General features: G+C 53.5%; 1 protein-coding gene across 1 annotated transcript; it reads right to left on the bottom strand.

The window, feature by feature from the left end:
• Positions 1 to 648: 648 nt before the first annotated feature.
• On the bottom strand, positions 649 to 27704 carry FBXO41 (F-box protein 41). Its single transcript, XM_069494747.1, has 13 exons — positions 27377 to 27704; positions 13448 to 14489; positions 11892 to 12117; positions 11318 to 11391; positions 10698 to 11056; positions 9345 to 9586; positions 9008 to 9123; positions 8733 to 8885; positions 8472 to 8567; positions 6845 to 6963; positions 6510 to 6668; positions 5135 to 5250; positions 649 to 4998 (listed from the first exon to the last, which is right to left on the bottom strand). The coding sequence occupies exons 2-13, from the start codon at positions 14350 to 14352 to the stop codon at positions 4936 to 4938; spliced, it is 2628 nt and encodes an 875-aa protein (XP_069350848.1). The 5' UTR covers positions 14353 to 14489; positions 27377 to 27704; the 3' UTR covers positions 649 to 4935.
• Between the last annotated feature and the right edge of the window lie 289 nt (positions 27705 to 27993).

Genomic DNA, 27993 nt, shown 5'->3' with positions numbered 1-27993 from the left:
CTGAACTTGATGGTCTTTAGGTAGACTAAATTTTCTGAGCCTCAGCTATTCCACCTGTGTGATAAGAATAACTGGTTCAAAGAGTTGTGAGGCTTAAATGCTCAATCTGCTGGCCACAGTTTAAGCCTAAACACCTGTTCCTTTCCTGATTTTAAATATTTCAGGATACTAATAATCAAACCAGTGAGTCAAGGCCATTTTGTAAAATGAGGACGTCAAGGCCAGGCCATGTTGGCAACTTGGTCTTCCCTGGCCAAATCCCAGTTGGCTAGCCAGAGCCTCTTGAGGATGTGGCCAAGCCAGGGAGGGGCCGGGCAGTGCCTGCTCCTGCTGTACTTGTGCTAGGTTTGCCCTCGAAGATGGCCTCTCCCAGCTGAGAGCCAGAAATGACATGTCCCACAGCTTTGTGTCAGGATGCAGACACCAAAAGCAGGGTTGAGCTATGGCAGGGGCAGTAACCTTGGTGGCAGTCACCTCCAGTGATCTCCGCAGTCCTGAGGCAAGTCTTCCTAATGCTCCATTCACCCCACTGATGCCGACTGGGCAGGCTGCCTCCTTCCTGCCTCTGTGTGCTTGAGCTGCAGAAAGGCTGTGGTGACATAGACTGACAAATATGGCCACATACCATTGACTTCCCTGGGGCAGATAGACCGGTTTCACCATCTTTTATTGGATACAGAGCCATAAATTCTCTGATGCCCATGTGAGTCCTTTTAAATACATACACTCAGGTACATTCGGCAAAGGGCATCTACGGGTGACGTGGAGCAAAGTGCTGGGATGGCGATGCCTGGGTGGGGCAGACGAGTGGGGCCAGGGAAGGCCCCCTGGGGGCTGGAGGTACAGGCACCACTTTAGAAACAAAAGTAAAACCAAAAATTGCTCTCCACCCCTCTGCCTGATGTGCTTGAGGTGGGGAAGCTACCCTCTCACGGCTCAGGCGCATGGCAGCCTGGCTGTGTGAGAAGGCAGGGCCTAGGGGCCAGTTGTGGAGGTCCCCACTAGAGGTGCCTACTAGAAACAAGCCTGCTGGCATCGGCCACAAGGCAAGCCTGGGTCACCTCAGGCCTCAGCCCCTGGATACAAGACCCCTGCCAGGGCAGGGCGAAGACCGGGGAGCCTGAGGCCAAGCCTCCCCCAGGGCCATGCTGGCAGTGGCAGAGGAGGCTTGGCCTCATGGTGGGGAGCCTGCCTGATTGTCAGGGCTGCTTTGGGACCGGCTGAGGTCCCAGGGGGTTGGGGAGGGAGTAGTTGTGTAGTTGACCCTGGGAGTCTGATCTTCACCCAATCCTAAACCTTATCCTCAGGCAAGGGCTGCAGATGAACACACTTGTCCAGGAATAAATACATACACACGATACATAGCAATATATACAGAAATGCAGGCCTGGAACAAGGCTGGGTGAGAAAGCATGTCCACTAGGGGTAAAAAGAGAAGCAGACCCCCAGCGGAGGGAAGTCACACTCATCAGGGACTGAAGCTGGGAAAGATCCCATAGGTTCAAGTTAACATCTCTGGGCACTTGGGCCATACACCCACTCACCATCTCCTGTGTTCACCCCATGTCCACCAGGAACTGGGACTTTGGCACCAACAGTCACTCTGGGAAGGTCTCCTTTGACTTAACGCCTTGCATTGGGGCCTGGGGAGCTCCCCACCTGTGGCCCAGAGGACTAGAGACCAGGATCAGGGGGACAGGCAGGACCCAAAGGCAAAGAACAGAGCCAAACCTTGGAGGAGCAGGCCTTGGAAAGAGGCTGTTTTTTTGTTTTGTTTTGTTTCCTTTTGAAGCAATTCCTGAGTGGCTGGCCCAGATTCCACTATCACAAGACTAAGGAAACATGAGTTGCCTTGCTCCTTAGGTGGTCTCTCCTGGCCAGTGAAAAGCTGTGGTTCTGGGCAGCTCACTTTTTCCCTGCAGGGATGCACATATATGCATCTTCATTTCCTGCCAGTGCTGTGGGGAAGCAGCCTGAAAAAAGCATGAAGTACTCAAGCCAAGCATGCCAACCTCCCAGGTGCCAGGGCCGGGCTGTGTGGTAGGGACACCAAGTGGCCACCACCCATAGGACCTGTACACATAGCTGGGACCCCTGGAGCAGGGCCTGCCTTGGTTTGCTCTCTGATATTCCTTTTTTGCATCTTACTAGGTATGATGGGGATGACGGCTCCCCTTTGGGTGGGTACAGATGGGATGAGGTGCCTCTAGGAATGGCCAGGCCCTCTGTCCCTGTTCCCCATCCTCAGCCCTGGTTGCATGGTTGCCATAGAAGTGAATAAATGAGGCGCATCCCAGCAAGCAAAAGCTCCCCACTCAGCAGCAAGGCTCATCCCCCTGAGCAGAGAACAAAACAAGAGCATCAAGTTGCTGGTGGGGGCAGGGGGTTGCAAAGCTGCCAGGCTCAAGGCATGCGTGAAGGCCAGGGTGCACAAGTCTGTCAGCCAGAGGGGTGCAAGTGCGATGGGACACACTGTGACGTGTTGTTCCTGTTGGCAAGGGCTCAGACCCGTGCAACATGACACATCCTTTACACACACAGCCAGAAAACACACGATGGAGAACTTAAGGGGTTTCCTGGAAAGAGCCAAACCCATGGGGTGGACGTCCTACCAGGCAAAGGGGGGTCTTGTTCATCCTTCTGCCTCTAGCACTGGTGGTGCTCAGCGCTGTTGCACGAATGGATGAATGGGTGAATGACGTACAACTAGCATCGGCCCTTTCAGCACCACTTTTCTCCCACCCTAGCTCACTGCCCGTGCTCCCCAACCTCCTGTCCTAGGGCTGGTGCCAGGCATTCCAGTGGGTGCCATCCAGGGCAAAATTGCCCAAAGCCTTATGTTCAGGAATAGAGGGTTCCCTGGGGCAGAGAAGGTTCCTCAGTTTGGCAGGCTCAGGCCAAGCAGGGCATCCTTTTGTGCTTTGCCCAGGAGACAGGGAGGACAGCACCTCTGGTCCTGGGGTCATGGGAGCAGGAGCTACAGGGGTGTGGCTGGCAAGGCAGGCCAGGCAAACCCAGGGCAGCCAGGCCCTGAGTGGGCCTCCACCTCCCTTCCAGGCCTCTGGAGGAGAGGAAAGCTGTGCTGCTCCTTCCTGTGACTCCTGAGGACAAGGCTGGGGAGGTGGGAGCCAATGGAGCCAGCTGCTCTGGGGTAGGGGCACAGGGGCGTCACACACACCAAGGCTTCGTGCAGGACTGGATAGGAAATTGCCAACATGACACCCCTGGTGTTTCAGGTCTTCAAAGAGCAGGGACAGAACAAGCCACAGGAGAAAAAGTCAGCAATAATAAAAAGACCTGGGACAGTGCTAGGGAGTGAAGCCAGGGGAGCTGGGGTAGGCTGCTCCGCTTGTGGGGTCTCAGCTCTGGAGGACTCGTTACAAGGTAACCTAGGGCTGGGTCTTGATGTCCAAGCCAGGTTGTGGCAGAAAATTGGGTCCCTGGGAAGGACTGGGAAACGAGATGACCCCAGCACCAGCCAGGACCTGCAGCCTAAAGGCTAGGGCTGGGAGCCGATCCTATACAGGAGAGAAGGAAACCCTAAGATGGATCTAGTTTAGATGTTTGAAAGAACTTTCCAAATGAAGGTTGGAAGGACCCGCAGCCTCTGAACCCCTGTGGGAGTTCTAAGAGGAAGACTTCAGTCTTTGGAGCCTTGGTCCTTTGGGGATTGTGCGAGGGCCATGAAAACCTCCACTGGCGTTCTGTGGCTTCTGAGCCAAGTGGCTGCAGCCCAGGCCCCAGCACTGCCCCTAGGCAGGAGACCCCCAACACAGCCCTTAGCCATGGGGCCAGTGAAGACTGAGGAAGGGGGAGCAAGTCGGTTGAGAATGTTCTTCCTTTTCCTTGGCCCCACGGGTCTGGCTCCCTGCCATGGCTGTATCTTTAAGCAAGTTCACTGGACAAGGAAGCAAAGCAAACCACCCTCCTCTGAACTTGCTCCAGGCCCCAGCACAGAGGGCAGCCCAGTGCCTCCCTCCCAGATGGCCTTGGGGACCCAAAGGCCATCGGATTCCTGCCCAAGCACCTGATTAGAGGGAAATTCCTTGAAGATGGTAACTACTTCTCACTGCTGACAGGGCTTCCCAGGGCTGGGACCTTGACCCTCCAGAGGGTCCCTCGGGAATGAATAGTAAGTATAGAAACATGCACCTTCAGCTCTGAATTTAGCTCTGGAATGTGGTGGGGTGTGTGGTGGTTGGGTCGGGAGGAGGGGTCTTGTCTTCTTACAGCACTAAATAAGTTTTCTCCACCTGGCAATTCCCCACCTTGGAGGGGTGGTCTCATCCTGGGGAGGAGTTCGGAGTGACTGTTGTCCTTTCCAAACCCATCCCCACTACCCCACTGCCATGCCCCAGCTTTTGGCTGACCGTGTGCCCAGGCCCCTAGGCCTGCCCGTGTTAGCCCTGGAGAATGTGGACTCAGAACCTAGGCTGTCTAAAGGGGATGCCCCACAGAAGGCTGAGACAGGGAAGGGGAGAAGAGCCCTCCTTGCCAAGTCGGAGCTGCCTCCGGGACCTCCTCTGGCCGGGAGCCTGGCAGAGGCCCTGATGGGGAGGCCGGGTGCCGGAAGGAAAGGCCTGCCTGAGCAGCTGAGGAGCCACTGGGTGGTTATTGCAGATCCTCCAGGTGATGACACCAGGTGCTGGTGGGGACAGCTCCTCGCTGGCTGTGCCAGAAGGCTGCTCCAGCTGGGGATAGGGTGGGGGTCGGAGGGCAGCTTTTGTCCGAGCCCCTGTCCTAGAGAGGCAGTACCCTGGGTCAGGCCTGTTGCTCTGCAGTTCCAGGAGAAGGACAGGAAACTGTCACCCCTCCCTGGAAGCCAGGGATAACAGTAGGCCTCCGAGGGTCTAGTCCAAACCAGGGTCCCTCCGGAGGTCCAAAGAGAGTGCCCTGGTGTGGGGCTGGCAGGGGCCCTGCCGCCCCCTACCCGGGTTAGCAGCCACCTTCCACCTTGATGTGCAGAATCTTAGAGAAACCGGGCCTCCGTCGCAGGGCCTGCGGACCAAACCCTGGGTTAGTTCTCTCTCAGAGCCAGACAGGTGGGGCCCTCCCAGCACAGTCACCCAGGCCGCCAGCCCTAGTCAAGGGATGCCACTTGGGGTCTTAGGCGGCCTCAGAGCCCACCCCTCACCTGGAGTTTTGTCACCATGTCATCAAACAGCTTCTGGGCCTCAGGGCTGCTGGGCTCTTTGAAATAATCAGCAATCCCAATCTGGACCACGATGGACTTGAGGTTCCGGCAAATGCCTGAGAAGAGGTGGGTAAGGGGGGACCCATGTTTGGCCTGGGCAATGGGCCATGGGTGATGCCTCCTTTGCCCTCTCACTAATGAAATCAGACACCGACTGAGAGACAACCGTGTGCCAGGCAGCCGGGAGCATAAACGAGGGGAGCCGGCCCACGCCATCCAGGGGCTCACAGCTGGACGTGGGGAGAAGGTGGTGATGGGGTTGGGGAAGGGGAGAGGCTGCAGTGGACTCTGGGAGGGTGAGTGGGAAAGAGCCAGTTGTTCAAGGACTCTAGGAACTTCCCTGGCAGAGGGGACAGTTGTACTATGGTCTGGGCATTTGGAAATGAACTGCAAGGAACAGAATGGCCGAGGTGAGGCTGGAGCTTGAAGCAGGGGAGGCAGGGAAACAGTTGGGAGCAGAGGGCTTAAGGGACCAGATATCACATGACGTCAGGGAGGCTGAGGGCCTGGAGGTCATGATTTTGGAGGCTGAATAGTTAGTTCTGATGGTGAGGTCCAGAGAGTGACCATGTGGCCGAAGGGGAGGGAAGAGGGTCCTGGCAAGAAGGTCAAGGGACGTTTAAGTGGTCAGGGCATGGGGTCCTCCTTGGGGCCAAAGGGTCCCAGATGGTGGTCTCATTTGGGCAGGAGCAGCCCGAGCTGGGCACCTTCCTCCTCGGTGAAGGCAGAGTGACTGCGAGCGGAGTGGGTGGTCTGAGAAAGGGGGGGACCTACAGGAGGCATGATTGGGAGTCCAGGGACAGGGGAGTCTTCACCCTGAGACTTATCCTGGAGGTGCTTACACACATCACCTCACTTAATCCTCCTACCCCTTCTGGAAAGTCAGCTTAGCAGACAGAGATACAGAACTCACAGAAGTATGGAAACTTGCCCAAAGTCACACAGCTAATGAGCAGCAGAGCCAGCACGGGGACCGAGGTCAGTCCAGCCCAGAACCTGTGCTCCTAACCTGTCCTCCCCCGCCTCTGCCCTGGGCTAGAGGCTCACATGGGGGCCGACAGCTCATGCCTCCAACATGGGTAGAGCACGTTGTCTCTGTATGGCAACAAATATCTGTTGAACTGAACCATGTGGACCAGATGCTGGAGGGCCTTGAATGTCCTCAGAAGGCACTGGTGGCAAGGCCAGGGCCAGAACCCTGGTCAGTCTGCCCGGGTGCTGATCACGAGCAACAGGGAATTGGTTATGCTACCTGCTGACAGGGCACGGTGATGGGTGGTGGTCATCCCCTGCCCCGCATCCCCCCATTGCTCACTGTTGAAGTGCAGCAGGGCCTTAGGGGTGACGGGAGTGGCCGTGAGCACCAGCATCTCCAGTCCCTTCAGGCCTTCCCGGCAGACCTCGGCCGCCACCTCCTGGGTGATTTCCGACACATGGTCAAGCTCTAGGACCTGCAGCCGCATGCAGTTTCTTGCTAAGAAGAGGAACAAGGGAAGGCCCTGTTGATAAACTCCACAGGTCACGCCAGCACCCTGAGGCCCCTGCCACCACCCAGGCTGCAGCCCGAGCCCCTGTGGAATTTCTCAGGGTAGCACTGTACCCACACCTGCTTCTCACCCATCCCTACCCCAGTCCCAAGGAAAGACTTACCGAGTGATGCCAGGCCCTGCACCCCACAGCCGGCGCCCCCAACCCCCAGGGCCCGGAGGTGGGGCCAACAGCGACCAATCATCTGCAGGCAGCGGTTACTGAAGCGCGTGGGCTGCTGGCTGGAGAACAGGGAGTGGGGAGCCGTCAGGGAAGCCTCCGGATGCCTGACCCCCTGAGTGTGTTCCTCCTTTGGGACCTTTCCCTGTCCCAGGCAAGTGTCCCACCAAGAACCCAGATGGTCAAGTCAGAAAACTGGGATCACCCCTGACTCATCTCCCCTCATCTCCTGCCAAGCCTTGCAGAGTCTGATGCCTAAGTAACTCTTGAACCCACAGTTCAGAGCATCAACATTCTGCATTATAACTAGTCTCCCTGCAATTCACCCTCTGCGCTGTAAGCCGTTCCTACATCCATTCGCTCCATCTTTCAGCCAACAGTTATCATGTGTCTAGACAGAAAAGAACTGAGCCAGGCCCTGGGGATACAGTGGTGACAATACAGACATGGTCCCTGCCCTCAAGGAGTGGAAATCTATTGTGGGGGCAGGACACAGAATATGACCAGTCTGATCTCAATCCCTTTCTTTAAAACCCTCCAGTAGCTTCCTAGTACTTTCTAGATAAAATGCAAAAACCTAAACTCCTTAGCAAGGCCCTTCTTGACTTTGCTCCGACCTTCCTTTCCATACGTGTTGCTTGGCCCTGTCCACTACACTCCACCAAACTTGCTATTTCCCTGAACATTTCATCCCTCAGCATTCGCCCAGGCAACAGACATCTCCCTGGCATCTGCTGTGCACTTGGTACCAGGGATACAGACACGGACATTCCCACACTCTGCCCTGAGAACCACCAGTCTAGAGGAGATCAAAACATGGAGACATTATTGCAGGATGGATGACGGCAGGGATCACGACACGGTGCAGTGGGAATTGAAGCAGGGGAGCAGTGACACTAGCCAGGGCATTGGTGAAGACACACTGGATGACCTGGCTGGAGCTGTCAGTGGAGAGAGGACTTGGGGAGGGGACAAGGATCAGCATGGGCCCTGTTTCTGGTAGGGTGGACCCACCTGTGACGGCCTGCAGGGCACAGTAATAGCAGCTGGCCAGGGAGAGAAGGAGCCTGGGGTGCTTAAGGACTCCAAGTAGAAGAGGAGTGATTTCACACCCTGGGTTCTCCAACAACCAGCTCTTTTGAACTTTATACACTGACCTCCCTGAACTGCCTTTCATATGCCAAACAAACCTGGCTAATTTTATCGAGTGTTTACTAAGCACTTAGTGTGGACCCTGCAGGTTTTGTGTACATGATCTCACTGGAGCCAGCAATAGCCCTGATAAGGTCAGCAGAATCCTAACATCACCTTCACTTTGCAGTTTGAGAAACTAAGACACAACTGGGTTGCCCAAAGTGACACTGCCAGTGAGCCGGGACAAATTCCCAGGTCTGATTCTAAAGCTCTGCTCCTAATACCTCAATGCATTATGTGTGAATTAATATGTGTGAATCAATGTGTGTGAATCTGTCTCCAAAACAGCTTATGGAATGGGCTCAGACCTGCTCAGTCCCCAGCCCCAGACCAGGCCCAACCCTGTCCCAACCCCCTCCCCCCTGCCAGGGCTCACCAGGGGTGAAGTGGTGCCACCTGGAGGGAGACAATCTCTCTGCAGCCTGCGCCCAGGGCCCAAATGACTTCATGGCCCACGGGGTCTGTGGCACTCCTGTTGGAAAGACAAAGCTGGAGTCATCCACCCTGGTGGCCTCTGCTCTTGCCAAGCCTTCTGTCCCTTGAGCCACAGAGCTCTAGGGACTCTTTGCCAGAGAACCCTGGGGGAAGGCTATGCAGTGCCTAGGGATCCCTCGGGACCTGGGCAGGGTGCACCCACCTGTAGGTGACAGCCTGCAGGGCACGGCAGTAGCAGCTGGCCAGCCAGAGCGAACGGTCGGTGAGGATGTTGGGACAGTGGGAGATGCGCAGGATCAGCAGGTTCCCCCCGGCCGCCTTCAGCAGGGACTCCAGCCCCGCTTCCAGGCAGCCCCTGGGGATGACCAGGAGGTCAGAGAGCTGCTTATGGCCACCTCCTCCTCTGGGCAGCATCCTCACTCAATTCCAGGTCTGTGGTCCAGGAGCACCCACCCACCCACCCACTGTAGGCCTCACCGGGTGCTCCGGGCATACTCCTCCTTGCTCTCCTTCTTTCCCCGCTGCCGGGGCTTCAAGTTTTGCAGCGTCAGCGAGTGGGCCTGGGTGCACCACTGAGCCAGCATTGCCAGGAACTGTGGGGAGGAGAAGGGTATTTGGGGATGAGGAAGTCTGAGCTTGGCTGGCTGGAGGTGGGCCAGCCCCAGGATGGGAGCCCCCATGGGAGCGTTTCAGGGAGCCAGGCTGGAGCTGCGGTGCTGTAAGGGTTGCAAGGACCAGATCTCGAGGGACCAGATTCTACGAGGGGGAAAGGCAAGCTCACAGCAGGGTGAGGGTGGCAGGCAGGGGTGGGCACCTTGGAACAGACGCGTGCATTCTCAAGCAGCACCCTTGTCCAGACTGCGGGGTGGCGGGCCACGAAGCGCCAGTCCCGGCAGACCTCAGCGGCGTGCAGCAGTGTGCGCGTGTCCAGGTAGGTGAAGATGCAGAAGAGGGCGGCTCGCATCTTGAGGATCTCCGGGCTGATGACCTCGTTGGAGCGTGAGGGGCTGCCCCTCTCCACTCGCCGACCCCGTCCACTGCCTCCCTCCTGGCGGGCTGCAGAATACCAGGGGGTCAAAAGTGAGCATGGAGGGTCAAGGGCCAGCATGGGGATGTGAGTGGGGAGCTGGGGTGGGGTCGGCACTGCAGGAGGAATGGGCACACAAGACCGTGCTGGGGGCCCGGTGCCTTGGGAGGAAGGACGAGGGCCTCTGCTTCCCCCTCCTCTGCAGTACCCCAGCCCTAATCTTACAAATTAGAAAAAGGTGTCCCTTCCTCATGTCAACTTTCTTGTTTTGTTGTTATTGAGACAGAGTCTCAGAGCTCTGTCGCCCTGGGTAGAGTGCAGTGGCATCATTGTAGCTCAGTGCCACCTCCAACTCCTGGGCTCTAAGCAATCCTTCTGCCTCAGCCTTCCAAGTAGCTGGGACTACAGGTGCGTGCTGCAATGCCCAGGTAGGTTTTTTTTTTTTTTTTTCTTTCTTTTTGGTAGAGACGGGGTCTCCCTCTTGCTCAGGCTGGTCTCAAACTCCTGAACTCAAGCAATCCTCCCTCCCACCTTGGCCTCCCAGAGTGCTAGGATTACAGGCGTGAGCCACCGTGCCTGGCCTAAACTTTCTTTTTAAGGCTGTATATCACCCAACAGTCCAAACTCAACCCCCACATGAGGTGGCTCTGTCAGATTTGGAGAAGGAAAGAGGTTGGGGGAGCCAGAGCATAAACTGGGTGTGTGGAACCCAAAGGCAGGTGAGGGGCTGCCTAGAACAGTCAAAGGGGGTGCAGCCGCACTCCTGACACTAACCCTCTAACCTCCCAACCCACCCGCACGTGTGCATGGCCTCCTGTGAACGTGGCACGTGGCTCTCCCCCACTGTGCCAGGGCTTCAGAGCCTGCAGTCGGCACTCAATGACTCCCTATGAAAGTTAACGAGCCCACCATGTGAATGGACGCCCCACGGACATGGCACCCTTGTGCCAGCAGCCCTGCTCTGTCACTCAAGTTCCTGCCCCAGGCTTAAAGGGCACCATAGGAGGGGTGGCCAAGTCCGGGGAAGGAGGAAGGAAGGTACAGGAGTCCAGGAGATTCACTGCCTCAGCCCTGCGTCCCCTGAAAGGGCCTAGCACCATGGAAAAGGCTGGCCTCTCTGCCCAGCCTCCCGGGACTTACCTGAGAGCCGGCAGCTGCTCAATGGCCCAGCCATAACAGGCCCGGCACGGGAGGTGTCTGATGGCCCCTCAGCCTCTGACTCGGTTGTTCGGGAGCCCACGTCTGAGACGTCCCCCTCCTCCCCTTCAGTGCTGTGTCGGCGGGGTCGGCGCTGCCAGTTCTGGATGGCCTGGCGCCGCAGGCCTGAGCTGCGAGGGGGCTGGGACCTCTCTGAGCCCCCGTTGGCACCCTGCGCCCGTGGGCCCAAGCCCCCAGGGCCACTGTCCTCAGGGGCCCCCTCCTCTGGCCGAGGCAGCTCCAGACTGTCACTGTCATAGCAGCCTGAGCTCTGAGATGCAGCTGGCACACGGCTGGAGGCCCTGGGGCGGGGTGGACCAGACAGTAAGGGGTGAGGGGCACCAGGGAGCACCAGGCCTGCCCGAACTCCCTACCCACCCCTACCACCGGCCAAGGGCAACCCACCCGCCCTGCTTTCCAAAAGCTCCCTCTGGGTATGGACAGGGAGACACAGATGGCCCAAGGAGGATAGGGGAAGGAGGAGGAGAGAAGCTCCTGACAGGCCAGTGGATCTTTCCAGGGTGAGGGTGGGCTGCATGGGGCGGGCCAGGCCCAAGGCTTACCCTGTGCTTGGAGAGGAGCCATGCCGTGACACCGCATATGTGCTAGGCACGGCTGGGCCCGCGTGGTGGTCTCGCTGTGGGCCCCAGAGCAGGAAGGAAAGAAAATGGGCAGGGGAGGCAAGAGGATGAGAGGCAACAGCGGGAGAAACAGGGCACAAGATAGAGAGAAGAGGAGGGAGAAGAGAGAGACAGAAAAAGATTGGGAAAGATGGACAAATGGACAGACAGATAGCCCAGAGAGGCAGGCTCACCAGCCCCTCCCCACACCCACCCACCACCCCAGACCCCAGCTTGTGGCTCCTGGGCTCTCATTTGCAGGGATGGGCAGAGATAGGCCTGTAAGGGCCAGGGCCACTGAGTCACACCTCACTACAGCCTCAGGGGCTGGCACTCTTGCCCCATCAGAGGGGCTTCCTGTTCCTGGACCCCTACTCCAGTCCTGGAGTCTGCTCCTGGGAGAAGAGCCAGAGAAGGAAAGCATGGGGCCTTATAGGGGATGTCAGGCCTTGTGTATGGGGAGGTCTTGGGGGGCCCAGGTGTGCAGGTGGAGGAGGCAAGACAGGTGGGCACTCACCATTCTGCCTGGGCCCCGGGTGTTGGGGCCCGCGCCGCTGCCCCCACCCCCACGACCCAGGCTGGCGCTGGGAGTGCTGCCGCAGCTGCTGCTGATGACCTGCAGCTGCCGTTCGGCACGGTCAGCCCGCTCAAGGAGCTCCTCGATGAACTGCTGCAGCCGCAGCTTGGCGCTGGCCTCCCGTGCCGCCGTCTCCTTCAGGAACTGGTCGATTTGCACCACCTCCCTGGGCCGGGAGCAGTCTCTTACCCCAGGGCCTCGGCCTGGCTGCCCACCCACCCTCTGGAGGAGAACCTGGCCAGTGCGGGGAGACACAGGGCACAGCTGCCTGCAGTGTCTGCCCATGGTCACATGGTACATGCAGCACAGGCCCAGCACACGCCCCACACAACGGCACACACAGAAGCGTAGACATGCACTGAGTCACACACACCACACCCACCCAGCCCTAAACGCACAATCCATACACCATAACCAGTCACATCCGCCTCACACAGACATGCTCTGTTACACGTGGCCTCAATACCCAGCCTCCCAATGCACTCCCGGGCACACGCTTAGAGCGCACAGCCACGTCACATATCCCCACACATAGCCCAATAACTCGAATATCTCACATAATTTACTGAACACTGTACTGAAAAAGAAAAACAGAATGGTTGTATGGGTACTCGAAGTACAGTTCCTACGGATTGCGGATAGCTTTCACACCACTATAAGATTGAAAAATCAGTAAGTTAAGCCTTTGTAAGTTGGGGACCATCTGTAGTTCATAATCTTACATTTAAAGACCAGAGAAATGAGAAGAAGCCAGTAAAGGTTGAAAAGGCGTAGACAAAAAGATAGAAGGAAATCCCGAGAGAAGAGTGTACTGAAAGCCAAGAAAGTGTTTCAAAGACTAGCTATGTCAAATGCGCTGATGGGTCAAGTATGACGATGGCTTGGCCTTAGCAACGTGAAGGTCCCCGCTGACACGAGTGGGAGTCACTGCTGGAAACCTGATCAGATCAGGTCCAAGACATAAAGTGAGGAAAGAAATCGGAGACAAAGAGTTGTTCTTCTGTAAGGAGGAGAGAAAAGGGGCAGTAGCTTACGGAGAGGTGGCATTGTGGCAGATGGGAGAAATGACATCATGTCCACATGCTTTTAGAAGTGATATGCAGATAGAGTAAATCTAATGGTGGAAAAGGAAGAAGGGAGAATCCGGTCATGTCTTTGAGTAGGTGAAAGGGAGGAGGATCTGGTGCCAAAATGCAGGAGTTGGCCTTGGCTAGGACAGAGGAGGAGTAGAAAGACAGAGTCGAGTCTTCAAAAACAGGCACATGGTCATACTGCCATGTACTCACGGTGCCAAACACACATCATCATGACATTCTTGCTCCCACCCCCAACTGGCCCCAGCCCCAATCACCATTGCATGCTCATAGCCACGTATTCCATATTACAAAGCCATGGCCACATACTCAGGCTCGCTCACGGTGGTGGTGGTGGTAGTGGTGGCAGCACAGTGACTCACAGGGGCACACCCACCCACAGAGACCCCAGGGTCTACTCACTGCTGCTTGCGGCTCAGCTCCTGTTCCTTGTGCACCAGATCCTGCTTGAGCGAGGCCAGCAGCTCCACGCTCACGTCCACCTGGCGCGACAGCTCCGATGCTCGCTCCTCCAATTCCTCCTTTTCGCGCCCAAGCCGCGCGCTCTCCTGCCGCGCAGTCTCCAGCTCCGCCGCCTTGCGCTCCAGCTCGGCCTGCAGCCGCCCCACCTGGCCTGCGATCTTCTGCTCCACCTCCTCGCTTAGCCGCTCCAGCCGCCGGTCCACCTCCAGCTTCTCCAGCGCGCGGATCTTGAGGCGCGCCAGGCCCTCCTCGTAGGCCACATCAGCGGGCGAGGGGGACGCGGGCGAGGCGGAGGCGGGCCCAGGGCAAGGGCCGGGGCCGGGCCCGGGCGGCGGCGTCGAACAAGCCGAGGACGCCACTGACTTGCGGGCGAACAGCTCCCCCAGCGGGATCTCGATCTCGCGCAGCGCATAGCGCGCGGCGGCGGCGGGCACGAGGCCCGGCTCAGCCAGCTCCTCGCAGGGCAGGCTGGCGGGCACCAGGTCGCTGGGGAAGTGCGCGAGGGGCGCGTGGTGGTGGTGGTGGTGCAGCAGGTGTGGCGCCGCGGGCGACGGCCCTGCCGCCTGCTCCTTGCCCTGGAAGGATGTGCTCTCGAAGACCTCGCGCCGGGCGCCGGGCACGGCCAGCAGGGCGGCGGGCTCCGGCGCTAGCGGGAAGCCAGAGGCGGCGGCAGCGGCTGCAGCGGCCGCGGCGGCGCCGTCGCAGATGCTGTTGGTCTTGGAGAGGATGTAGAGCGTCTCGTACGTGTGGCTGTACTCCAGGTGCGCGCGCAGCGACGACAGGCTCCGGAAGCGCTTGTGCTCCCCGCAGCGGGGGCAGCGGTACGGCAGGTCCAGCGAGGCCATGGCCCCGCCGCCCCCGCAGCGCGCTGGCTCCACCGCGGCCGCCCCACGGTCAGCCAGGCGCGCTCATGGGGGGCCGCGGGCGAGCCCCCTTGCGGGGTCAGGAAGGCTCAGGGCGCCCGCGGCCAGGGGCAAGGAGGCTAGAAGAGAGAGAGTTAGTCTTAGGAGGATGACATCGCTGCTTCCACCCGCCCCTCCCAGTCCCCGCGCCCGTGTCACCCACCCGGAAGGAGGTTAGAGGGCCTGGCCTGGTCTGGTACCTGTGCGACGGCCTGTACATGTGCGAGAGTGAGAGGGAATGAGGTTTTAGAATGAGATTTTTCTTTTTTGTCAAAGGACTTAGTTTTATTTATAATGATTCCAACTTGGAAACAATCCAAGTGCCCATCAACAGAATGGATAAATTGTGTCATATTCATAATGGAATACTACCCAGTAATAAGAAGAGGAACTATTGGTACCACACAATGACATGGATGAATCCATTCAACATTGTGTTGCACAAAAGAAGCCAAACCAAAGAGTGCGTACTGTAGGATTCCACAGAGATGGAGTTCAAGAACAGACAACATTGATGAAGAAGTCCAGAATAGAGGTTACTCCTGGGAGCTGCATGGACTGGGAAGGGGCAGGAGGGAACTTATGTGATGCTGAAAATGTTCTGTATCTTGCTTTGAGGGGGTGTATACAGGTGCATACATATGTAAACAACCATCAAGCTGCACACTTAAAATTGGTGCATTATATGTACTTTATGTATTTACAGATTTAAAAATCCTTAACAAGAAGATGCTTATTTTCATCTCATGCAAACCACACCCATCACACAGGCTGGACTGTTGGTACCCTGTTGCAGGACCAAGACATCACTCCACTGAATGATACCTGTGAGTGTCACTGTTTGTTCTGCACCACACCCTCCCATCCCTGCTACTCCAGACACCTGGGTCCTTTTCTCAGACCTAGAAAAGGATAGGGAGACCTCCAGTAAGTGTTCCTGCCCCACCCTTCACGCCAAGGGTCCTATATCTGTCTTTCCCACACCTTTCTGGCACAAGCCCTCCCCGCCCCATTCTGGCATCTCACCCCTTCCCCCTCTCAACTCCTGCTGCCAACGCCCCATCTCTGGCTTCTTGTCACCTCTCCCCTGCCTTGTGGGTCTCCATCCCATTCCTCACTGCCATCCCCTCCCTAACTGCCTGCAATCATGCTCCCACCACCCTCTGTTGTCACTGTGCTCCTCGAGGTCATAGACCACCTGATAATCAGATAATCCAGTTGTCATCAAGGGTCTTCACCCACTTGGGACCTTGGCTGATATTGTTGACCCCTCCATCTTCAGAGACTGCCATGATGTTGCTTTGTTTGGATTTTCCTCTCAGTTCTGTGAATTCCTGATCCTGCTGCCTTCCTAAACTTCCTGTCTCAGAGAAACCCTGATGGCCTTTCTCTGAGGTCTGCCTTTGCACCCGCCTCTGCCTCTATCCTCCCCACAGGCAGCCTGGTTCCCTCCCCCAGAGTCAATCTCATCTTCAAGACTCTCAGCTCGACCTCTCCATCCTGACCTGCTCCTGAGTTCTGTGTGCCACCTGCCATTTTCACATGGATGTATGGGTGGCTGTCTGTTCCCTGTGCCAGCTCAGCACCCAGTCCTCCTCCTGGTAGCAGCACCCTGATTTGACTTTGAGAAACCATTGTTCCATTTTCACTTTCTCAGTCCACATGGTCTGGGGAATGGGATATAGGCCTGGCCAGGGTCTTGGGACAGGCACAGAACACCCAAGTTGAGCCAACGTGCCCCAGGACTGTTCTGGAACTATTGAGGAAAAGCATCTTTTTTGGGCTCAGGTTTCTAAGTTGACGGAGAGGGCCAGAGCTTCTAGGGCCATCTTTGTCTCCTTTTGGGAAGAAACACCTGGGAATGAAGCCAACCCAAAAAAGCAGACCTGAGATGGAGAAAGAGATTTCTCACAGACACTGTTTGAGATGCTGGCCTGTTCAGTTACATAAGCCAATCAATTACCTTTTTTGCTTAAGCTAGTTACAGTTGGGTCTGTGTTATTTGTATCAGGAAAATGTCCTAGCCAGGAAATTAGAATCAGAGATGGAAATTTTTAATAGACCCTAAGAAGGAATTAGCTGAACTAAGGGGAGAGGTATAAGGTAGCACTGCTTCCCCTGTTCCCTGCTCGAAAGTTGGTGAGCCTGTCACAGAGCACCAAAACGGCTGATTAAACTGTCTCCCACTGCGTCTGAGGCTGAGGCCGTGTACGCCTACCAAGGCTAGAACTTTATTAGGGGACTTGTAGCAAAATGTCAGGATGTTGGGTGTGTCTTTCCCATGGCCTCAGGTCTAGCAAGAAAGAGATACACTCTGGCTGAAAGGGATCCATCTGAAAGCAGAAAGGACGAAAATGCAGCTGGCTCAGAGAGGCCCTTTCCGCCTAAGGCCAGTAATCCAATATGGCTGAGAGTCAGGTAATTAAGAGCCAGTTCTCCGCTTCAAGCTAAAGTCAGCTCAAGCAAAGAGAAGGAGGCTGGAAACTCGGAGGGAGATAAGCCTAGGGCCTGACAGGCTCTTGACTCCTCAGGCCCTGCTGAACCTCTCCTGCTGTGCCCTCCCAGCGCCACAGAAGCTTCCATTATAAGCAGCCTTCCGTTAGGACACAGCCTCAGTGGGAAGGGGTAAATGAGCTCTGCCTCCCAAACTGGGGGGTTGCATTGCCCTGTGGCAGAGGCCCAGCTAGAGGCCACAGAACCAGGGGCTCCTGGGATGAGCGGAGCACTGGGGCCTGTTGCTAGGAGACAACCCCTCCCCTCCTCAACACTACCACCAGGGACTTCATCCAAGAATTATAACTTTCAATAAGGTCTCTAGCTTTGGTTAATAGCTCTGGGGATGACCAAATGCAAATTGACTGAAAAGCCTCCTAATGGGCAAGGGAAATTATATTGCCAGAACCCAACCCCTCCCCTCAAACCTGGAAAACAAAGACCAGGATTACTCAGCCCGTAAGGTTACCCCCAACCCCCAAACCTGCACCCCTCAGGGCCACTCTCACGGAGACAACAGAATCAGAGCAGCAGATTGGCGGCCAGGGAACCTCTTCCTTGCCATTCAGTCAATCGTGTGGACCACAGACCAGCTTTTGTTCCTGACCTCCTCTCTTCGACTCAGAGGGTTTTTGTTCTGCGGTTATCCAATTTCTCCCCCATTGTGGTGGTCTGGCCATAAACTGAAAGACCATGAGCGTAGCACCTGACCAAACAGCCCATTGCCAAGATGTTGAACTGGGGCTGGATGTGGCAACAGGGTAAGAACTTGGAATATCTCCTTCCAGAAATGGGATGACTATGGTTTAAGTTTTATGGGGGACAGTTGCATTATGGTAAACAGGGAACTGTTTTTTAAATTATACAGGAAAGGAGGGGGGTCTGCATAGATCTTGGATGCCAAGAAGTGGATTGAGGTGGCCACTTATTGTTTTTGCTGCTTAGCTCTAGTAACCCTTTGCTGTGGACTGACTGCCAATTTTCCCTTAGTGAACCATTCCCCTCCGCCTTTGAATGAGTTTGGGTAGGGCTGACCAACCCCCATGCCAGGCTCCAGGGGAACACATATGACCTCAGGCTGTTCCATTAGAGTCACAGTGATTGGGTCAGTGATGGACATGTTTCTCAATCCAGGCCAACACAGGCACCCTAGGACCTGTGTTCAGCCGGTAGGATGCGAGCCTGGAGCTGCTTGTAGCCATTTCTGTCCTCTCTTTGGGAGAAAAAAAGAAAAAGACTCCTAATGATATCACTTGAACATCCACATCCAGTTGTGACTGAAGCTTTAACCCAGGACATCTCAACTGAGTGGGGCAGCAAATGTTTTTGTAGCTTTAATCATTTGAGTCGGTTGCCAGTCTCTAACCATGAGATTCCAGACTAACACAATGACCCACAGTGTCAGAAACAAATCCTGGACTTCCCCTCACTCAGTCCCCAGCATCCCTGTTTCCTTCCTCCGTGCCATTGTCCCCCCAGCCATGCCACCGGCTATCTCCATTTTTCTCTCTCTGCTAACCATCAAGACCTGCTGATTACTCCTTCGGAATGCCTGCGACCCCACTGTTCTGCTCTTCTCGTGCTTTGTGCCCTTCTGGGCCACAGCCTCCTCACACCTAGACTTCTGGCCCAGCCTTCAGTCCCACAGCTCTATGCCACCATGCAGAAGGCACCAGATTCCCCCTTCTCTAGATGACTCCTGCTCAGACTCCTTCAAGGGCTCCCCATTGTCTACCAACTGCAGCCAAACTCCTCGGCTTCCCGATCTGGCCTCGCTGAACTCTTGCCAACTTGAAAGTGGAAAATGGCCCAGCTGCTTCACTTGCATTTCTTTATGATGGTTGGACGTTTTTTCACACATTTACCAGTCATTTCTATCTCTGGTAACTTGCCTATGTACTACTTTGCTCATGTTTATACTGAACATTCATATTTTCATATCGATTTGCAAGGGCTTTTTGGAATATTGATCCTTTGTCATTTATATACTGCAAATATTTTTCTCAAGTATGTTGATTGGCTTTTACTTTTGTTTATGGTCTTTATTGATATACTAAAGTTTTAAAGTACGCTTCAGCAAAATCTGATTTTGCTGTCATGCTTAGGAAGTCTGTCCCTACCCAAAGATTATATAAACAGTTACATATGTTTTCAGCTTCCTTTTTTTTTTTTTTTTTTTTTTGTTGAGACAGTCTCACTCTGTTGCCCTGAGTAGAGTGCATCAGCGTTGTTGTAGTTCACTGCAACCTCCAACTCCTGGGCTCAAGTGATCCTCCTGCCTCAGCCTCCCGAGTAACTGGGACCACAGGCACACACCACAATGCCCGGCTGATTTGTTTTTTTTTTTTCTTTTTGGTACAGATGGGGTCTCACTCTTGCTTAGGCTGGTTTCCAATTTCTGAGCTCAAGCGATCCTCCCACCTCAGCCTCCCAGAGTGCTAGGATTACAAGCATGAGCCACCGTGCTCGGCTGAGTTACATATGCTTTCTTTTAGTACTCGTGGTTTCCTTTTTTAAAAATTCCAGAATTTTTTTAAAATTAAGGGCTTTAAACAAATAACCATGTTATAAACTGACAATTACTTGATATATGATTTTCTTGTATACATTTTTTTTTTAAGAGACACAGGGTCTCAGCCAGGCGTGGTGGCTCACACCTGTAATCCTAGCACTCTGGGAGGCCGAGGCTGGAGGATTGCTTGAGCTCAGGAGTTCGAGACCAGCCTGAGCAAGAGTGAGACCCCATCTCTACTAGAAGTAGAAAAATTAGCTGAGTGTCATGGCGTGCACCTGTAGTCTCAGCTACTTGGGAGGCTGAGGCAGGAGGATCACTTGAGCCCAGGAGTTTGAGGTTGCTGTGAGCTAGGCTGACTCCATGGCACTCTAGCCCAGGAAACAGAGTGAGACTCTGTCTCAAAATAAATAAATTAATAAATTAAATAAAAAATAAGAGACATAGAGTCTCACTCTGTTGCCCAGGTTGGAGTGCAGTGGCACAATCATAGCTCACTGTAACCTCAAACTCCTGGGCTCAGGCAATTCTCCCACCTCAGCCTCCCAAGTTGCACACCACCGTGCTGGCTTTTTTTTTTTTTTTTTGCAAAGATGGGGTCTCACTATGTTGCCCAGGCTGGTCTTGAACTCCTGGCCTCAAGCGATCCTTCCAGCTTGGCCTCCCAAAGTGCCAGTATTATAGGCATGAGCCACCATGCCCAGCCTACATTTGGATTTTTAATACATCTAGAAATTTTTGGTGGGCATGGTAAGACAGGGATTAAAACACCAACTTTCCATTATGGATACTTTTACACATATTAAAAAACAGAGAGAATATTATGATGAACTCCTAAGTAACTCATCATCCAGCTTCAACAATTCTCAACTCATAGCCAGTTTTGTTTCATCTGCATACTGCTCCCAGGCTTCACACTTGCCCCACCCCCACCATTGGATAATTGTGAGCAAATCCTAAATATCATATTATCTCATCCCTAAGTACCTTATTATGTATGAGACAGGACTTAACTTTCTTTTTTAAAAAATAAATATTTAGTAATTGTTCCAACATCACCATTCTTTAGGTATATTAAAAAAGTAAAAAAAAAAAAAAAATCTCTCAAAAGACCAACAAAATAAATAGCCTTCTGGCAAATCTATTCAAAGAGAAAGAGAGGAAAAGAAAGAATACATATACATAACACTGTGAATGAAAAAAGAGATATAACCACTGGCACAGAGAAGATTTTCTTAAATTACTAAAATGCTACCAGGTATAACTTTTGGCCCAAATTTTTGAAAATCTGGATGAACTGAATATTTTTCTAGGAAAATATAAATTATCAAAATTGACTCAGGAAGAAATAGAAAACCTGAACAGACTAACAAACAGAACTGAAGAAGCTGGCAAAGTGACCAAAGATATCACAGAGTTTAATTCGCACACATACACAAGAACAAGAACAAGGTTATTCTGTAATACATGGTCAGCCTGGTGTTAGGGAATCTGTGTGTGCCTGCCCTTCCCAACTAAGTGGTGGACTCCCTGTGGGGGTCGCCTTTCAGGGCCTCAGTTTCAGCCAGTCTTCTCTGTCCCTTCCCCTCCCACCGAGCACCTCCGAAGCAGCATCCTGCTAGCCAGGCTCTGAGAAAGCAGGGGAAGGGGAAAGTCTGGGTGTGCAAGGGAGAGGAGGGGAGGGGATTCCGGGGTCCAGGTGGCTCTTTACCCCAGGCCAGCCCACCCCCCAGTTTCCTTCCATCTGCTAGGGCTGAGGAATGACTATGAATCTTCTTAGGAATGTTTTAACCTAGATTTACACACCTACTTAGCATAGGCATGAAGCTTTGCCAGAATGCAGCTAAGAAGGTAATGGAGGCAGGGGGACGAAGGAAAGGAGAAAAAAGAAAAATAGAAGTGTTGTTTGTTCAACTTTCATCACAGTCCTGCACCATGAGCACCATGATGGAACAGTTGGAGATTTTCCCAACTGGCAATGTCTGCAGCCCTAGGATCTGCCTCCTTGTCATCCCCAGGCCTATCATGCTCCTTTTCCCATCTGATATGCCTATCTTAAGTCTACTTTCTTTCAAGTCCCCCTTGAGGCTTTCTTTGGATGGAAGGATTCTGTAGGCTGAACTAGCCTTTCTTTTTAAGGATTTTGGTCTCATCTCTTCAAACAAGACCAACCATCTCAAGATGTTTGTCTTCTCTAGGTCCTGTCTACTGTTACGTTCTCACATGTTGACTCTGCAGAAATGCAAATGATCTTGTATTTCTATGGCTTCCACTATCATGTGGTCGCTGATAATTCCTGCAGTAGATATTATTGTTTTCATCTGCTCAGCAAGTCTTCTTCACCTTCTGTTAATAGCAAAATCTCATCCTTTCTTTGGGGAGTTGCCCTCCCTACTCCATGTGGTTCTGGCAGGGCTGCCAATCCTAGTGAGTGGACCCATGAACCAGGCCTGGCCGATCACAGTATCTCTATCTCCTTGGCCACAATGATTGACACAGGAAAGAGCACATTCCTCAAGCTGAGCCAACGCAGTCCTTTACTGGAGTTTATATGATAGAGGAGTCCTCTTGTCCCTCTGGGATCACATGTTAGGATGATGAAGCTGTCAACCTCCATGAAGAAAGCCCATGCATGGTGGGGGAAAATGTGGCAACATTCAGAGTGAAGCTGAGGCAAGAGCTAGAGAGAGGGTCCTCACTGCATTTTTGAGAACCTGGGTGCCCAAGACCCACTCATCTCCCTTCTTTCCAGCTACGTGAATTAGTAAATATAGTATATCCTTTTTTGCTTAAGTAGTTTGGGTTGGATTTCTGTCACTTGCAATGAAGAGTCCAAATTAATACACTCCCAAACCTATATTTCTCTATAGATCTATAGAGCTATCTATAAGCTCTATTCAAACATGAATTCATTCTATGTGCATTTACTTAATACCTACTCTGTGCCATGAAGTATACCAGGTACTGTGCTATGTGTGTTGAGGACACACAGACAAACAAGATCCAGTCCTGGCTTCCAAGCAGCTTGTGATCTTCTGGGGCAGACTGAGGTATTAGATGATATGGTCATTAGATAAATGTTATGCAAGAGGCTGGCACAGGATCTACACTTACCCTTGCTTGAGGAATTGGGGGACTGGGAAACCCCCAGAGGTGGCAGCATCTAAGTTGACTCTTGAAGAACAAAGTAGAATTGCCAGGTAAAGAAGAGCCTTATGAGGTCAGCAGAGAAGAAAGGCATTTCAAGCAGATGGAACAGCATGTACAAGGGCAAGGAAGTGAGAAAGAGCATGCCTTCTTTAGGGAACTAAAATGTAAGTCCCGTGTAGGTAGAGACAGTGTATGTCTCAATTATTGCTATTTCCCCAACACTTCTAACAGTGCCTGGCATGGATTAGGTGCTCAGTAAGTGTTTGTGGAATGAATGAATGGCAAAGACTTGAACAGATTTACAGTTTAGAGAATGAACACAGAGGGACAAGGTCAGGAAGAAGGCTGTTGGGACATTGGAAGTGGAAATTATTAACCAAGGTAGCAGAAGTACAAATGGAGAGAAGGATGGATACAGAAACAATCAGAGAAGGAGAGTTGAGAAGGCCTGGTGACAGGATGACTGTGGCAGGTAAGAAAGGGAGAAAGAAACGAGGCTCAGGTTTGGGTTTTGAGCAACTGGGTAGAGGATGTGACTCGGTAAGGAGGGCAAATGAAGGAAGGCAGGTGATGGGGAGACATGATGAGTTTCGTTGTGGATTTCATGAGTTTGAGGTTCCAGTGGGCTTTGGAAGCAGAGATATTTGGTACATGATTTGCAATAAGGATCCAAAAATACAGCTTTGGCAACTTGCATCAAAATGCAAGTGGATAAGCATGCCCAGGGAGAGGGTGCAGAGAAAATAGAGCAGGGGGGAAAGGGGACCTTCAGAGAGGCAGGGGAGGGAGAAGAACCAAGAAGTTTCTAAGAACCAGCAGAGAAATGGGAGTTCTTTGGGAGGAGAGGATGTCAAGGAGGAAAGGACTGGGCAACAGTGGAAATAATATTGGCAACTCAAGTAAGAGCAGAAGTGGAAAGGGTGCACAGGGAACTTTCAAGAGAGTTGCTTTGATGAGCCTGGATGATAGGGGTGGAGGAGTGAGGTGAGACAGTGAGTGGACACAAGACGCTCAGCTGCAAAGAGGTAGAGGCAGCATGGGAGAATTCAGAAGAAGCTAGAAGTCTAAGATGAGAGAAACCTGAACGTATTTAAATGTTTCTTAGAGATGAGCCAATTCTACTCTGTATCATCACTTCTGTTGGCCTGAGGCATGAATAACTCAATGCCTTAGACCTGAAATTTATAGCAATTATTTTTTTTTTAAATGTCTCCTATAAGCAGCCAGTAGAGAAGGAAAGAAGGAAAAGGACCCTCTTTCAATGTTGACGGCTCAAAGCTTAATGTGGCTGAACTTTACTGAACTCACAGTGCCACAATACCCACCTTCAAACGGCTTCTTTCTCATGTTTCCCATCTGGACCCACAGCCTCATTATCGACTCAGCACCCTGGATAGCAACCCCCGAAGCCATCTCTGACTTCTCAAAGTCCCCCTCAGATTTCATCAATCACCGATTCTTGTCACCACTGTCTTCTAAATATTTGACTCTTGTCTACTTCTTACTTGCCCTACAGCCACTGTCCCAGTTCAGTCCTGTATCCTCCTCTATTAATATATGGACTACTGATACTGTCTAACCAGAGTCTCCAACTCCTCCTGCTTTGGATTCTCATGGCTTCCAAAGTTTTCTACAAATATTGATCCAGTCATGTCACTTTTATTCTAAAAACATGTCTGAAGGCTGGCCATCTTCTGAGAGGTAAACTCCACCCTGCCTTCCTGTCCTTAAGACTGGCTAGAATCTGACCATCCTGAGCATTGCCAGCTCTAACTTTGTCTCTGCTTCCCTCCGCAGGCATCCTATGGGGCTTTGCTCCACTGGGACAGCCACGTGCTGTCTGTCATAGCCCCAAGTCTAGAATTATGCTGGTCCCTCTTCCTGGGACCACCTTTTCCAACTGGTGAATTCTGCAGGCCCAGCTCAAATGCCTCCTTTTCCATGAAGCCTTCCCTGACCTCAGGCTCCCCCCTCAGCTCAAATCACATCACAGCACGAATCACTCCTTACCTTAGCTCTTCAAGGATGGTAACAGGCGTCACATCCAGGTCATGGACCTGTTTGCACATCAGATCCCTCCTACACATACACTGGAGGCAGGGACGATGCAACTGATTCATCCCACACGTTTCTCACACATAGTAGACATCAGTACGTTGTTAGAGGAATCACACTGAATAATGGATGAATTGATTGATTTCATGTAAGCAAAGCAATTTCCATACTTATCATTCTAGAACTGGGTGAACTGGTTATAATTAAATTAATCTAATCATCACCTCGAAAGAGTAACAGGTGTTTTCCTGGCTCTGCCAGTCATCTACTGGGAGGTAAGAACTACTTGCAGTGTCTTCCCTACACGGTTTGCTCACCCTATGAGCTCCAAGGCTTGGGGCTTATCTGCTTCATTCCATTTTATTTACCCAGCAAAAGAGGTCAAACACAAAGCCCATGCCAGGCACTGGGTATGTAAAAGTAAATGACAGCTGTGCCCTTAGGGTGCTTGTAGTCCAATCATCAAAACAGTGACCATTTGTCACTAATGATTCTGGTCAGATATTGTGCTACTCATTTAGTCCTCGCACAATGCTGACAAGTGGTTGGCATTGTCTCCATATTAGGATGAGGAAACTGATGCCTCCCAGTGGCCTAATCACTTGCCCAAGGCCAGTAAAGACTGTTGCTTTGGAGACCTCCAGTGAGACGCGCCTCCCAGTACTCCTGCCTTTGTGTGATCTCCTCTCACATTGACTCAGGGCTTGAGTGTGTGACTCGCTTTGGCCAATGGGACATGAGCAAGCCTGATGCAGAGGCTTGATATGCAGTTGTACTTTAGGACTTTTCCTCCTGGAATACTACCTCTTGGGGTCCAGCTGCCATGTGAGAAACTTGGGCTAGGTGACTGAATGATTAGATGCCGTGCGCAGAGACTCTAGAGGATGAGAGGTCATTTTGATGTTCCTCTCCTGCCAGTCCCTCAACTGAATGCAGCTGAGCGGGAGATTCCACAGTCACGGCCAATCCACAGATCATGAGAAATAACAAATCACTGTTGTTTTAAACCGTGAAATCCTGGGGTGGTTTGTTATATACCAATGAATAACTAAAACTGTGACAAACTAGGATTTGAATCCAGTAGTACCTGACCGACTTCAAAACCCATGTTTTTAGTCTCGACACTATGTTCTTTCTGGTTGGAAGTGGAATGTCACACCGACACAGTAATATTCACACGTTGGCTCACAATAACAATAAATATTTGCTGAATGAATGAATAAAGGGTACAATGGTTACTAGAGAGGTAGGAACACTAAGGAATTTAAAGGCAGAATGGCAATTACCTTTCAATAACCATCACCCCTTCTCATAACAAATATTCCAATACAAAAACAAAACAAGCTAGGCATCTTTAAATCTAGAAACAATTGTGGGGATATTCCCAAACTCTCTCTCCGTCTCTCTCTCTTTCTCTGGCTTAAATTCAGATCAGGCAAAATTTGAGAAGTTAGGAGAGTTTCTTTTTTGATGGTCTCCCCTTCCCTGCCCCCAACTCTCGTCAAACCCATGGCATCTCTCTTCTTTCTTCCACTTGGCCTTCAGGGCCTAACAGCTCTTTCCCCCTCTTTCCGTATAAAATCCACATGCAGGAAAGGAGCAGAGAAGGTGGAAATTACAGAAATGGGGGCGGAAGGTTTGAATGTTAACAGATGGGTTTACAAGCCAAAGAAATGAAGCTCTAAGCTTGGCGCCTTCAGGAGGCATCTGCCAGCAGGTGGTGGTATTCTAAGAATGGGAGAGGCGACTGGAGGTGTCCCCATTATCCCCCCATTAGACCCCTGAGGGTGGGGAATAAAGGAATGCCCTCCACCTCCCTAAATCCCTCTGACTTCCCCAAGAAGACTGGGGCTCTGGCTCCCCACACCTGTGGCTGTGGCCCCAGCATGTGCACCTCCCAGAATAGTCACTCCAGCCTGGTGAAGACCCACAGGGGTCAATGCATCCAGTCCTCTGCTTCCTGGCAGCCCTGACACTGCCTTTTCTGTTCTGTTCTCTCCTGCTCCTGCAAACAGGCACACGCCTCCCAAGGTCACACACACAGGCTCCAGCACCTGGATCCCACACCCAGAAAACCATCTGGGCCCCTCGCTGCAGACTCGACCTAAGGAGAGAGCAGGCCGCACTCTGTACTCACAGGCGGACTGTGGGCAGCACACACAGGCACCCAGTCGCACACACTCACATGCAAAGCAATGCAGTGGGGCACACACATCCAGAGACACTGTGAGCACTGTCACCAGCGCAGGCACTGGGATGTGAGGAGACGGAAACATGCGTGCACACACATGCACACCTCCAGACTATCACACGTGCACACCGGCACGCACAGACACCGCACAGGTGCCCAGCCCGGCCTCAGCACCAAGCCCCTCCCCCATTCCCCTCAGAAGCAGGTGGGGAGGGCCGGGGTTTGAGGGCGCTCCCCCTCCTCCCTCCCTCTGGCCCCTGCTCTCCAAGGTCCAGAGTCCCACAGGGGTTCTGGAGTCCGCTCCCGCCCCCCAACCTGGCTAGGGGAGCGACAGACGAGAGGGGGGAGGGGAAGCCTGGTCTCAAATCGTTCTGATTTTAATTCCTTAAATTAACCCCTTCCCTGCCTCTGGCCTGGCCTGCCCAGAATCCCTCCTGGTTGGGCGGCCTCGCGGGCCTCCGGAGGGCTGTGGGGGAGAAGGAAGGGGAAGAGGAGACAGCGGCTGGGGTCCTCCCTCCTTCCCTCTTCAGGAGCAGTCCCGCAGCATGCCCGCGACCCGCCCTTACCTCCTCCACTCCGCGGCGAGGCCAGGCCCGGCGGCCCAGGGCCAGGGGTGCAGAAGCAGCCCCCGCGTGCCTGGTCCAGACGCAGGGCCGCCTCGGGGCCTCGGATCTCGGTCCCCTCCGCAGCCTCGGGTGGCCGCCGCCGCTAGCGCCCCCGCCTCCCTCTCGGGGCGGGGGCGGCCGAGCCTCCCAGCTAGTCGCAGCAGGAGGGGCGCACAAACCGGGTGGGGGTAAGGATGGAGGAGACGGAGGAGGAGGAGGGGAGGAGGGGGAGGAGGGGGCGCGCGGCCCGAGAACAGCAAGGGAAGGGGGAGGGAGGCAGCGAAGAGGTGGGGCGGAGCCGGCCCCTCCTCCGGGGCGGGCTCTCCAGCGAGCTGGGGAGCGGCAGATGCGGCCAGAAGCGGCTGCGCCGGGACCCCACGTTTTCCGCTCAAGGTGGCTTCTATGGGGGAGGGGTCCTCGGCGCCGCCCTGGGGGTGCTGGGACGGCTGGCGCCACGCTCCTCCCGGGTCTCAGTCTTCCTAGCTCCCGGCACCACACAGTGCACTCCCCGCCCCGGGCACCTCCAGCTGTGGCCTCTGCTGCCCACCTTTAATCAGGGCCTCTCCGCCCTAACCCTA

The sequence above is a fragment of the Eulemur rufifrons genome, chromosome 19 (genome assembly GCF_041146395.1).
Source record: "Eulemur rufifrons isolate Redbay chromosome 19, OSU_ERuf_1, whole genome shotgun sequence".
NCBI classification, from domain to species: Eukaryota; Metazoa; Chordata; class Mammalia; order Primates; family Lemuridae; genus Eulemur; species Eulemur rufifrons.
Note: the sequence above shows the minus strand (reverse complement) of the source record. Positions and strands in the feature narration are given on the sequence as shown.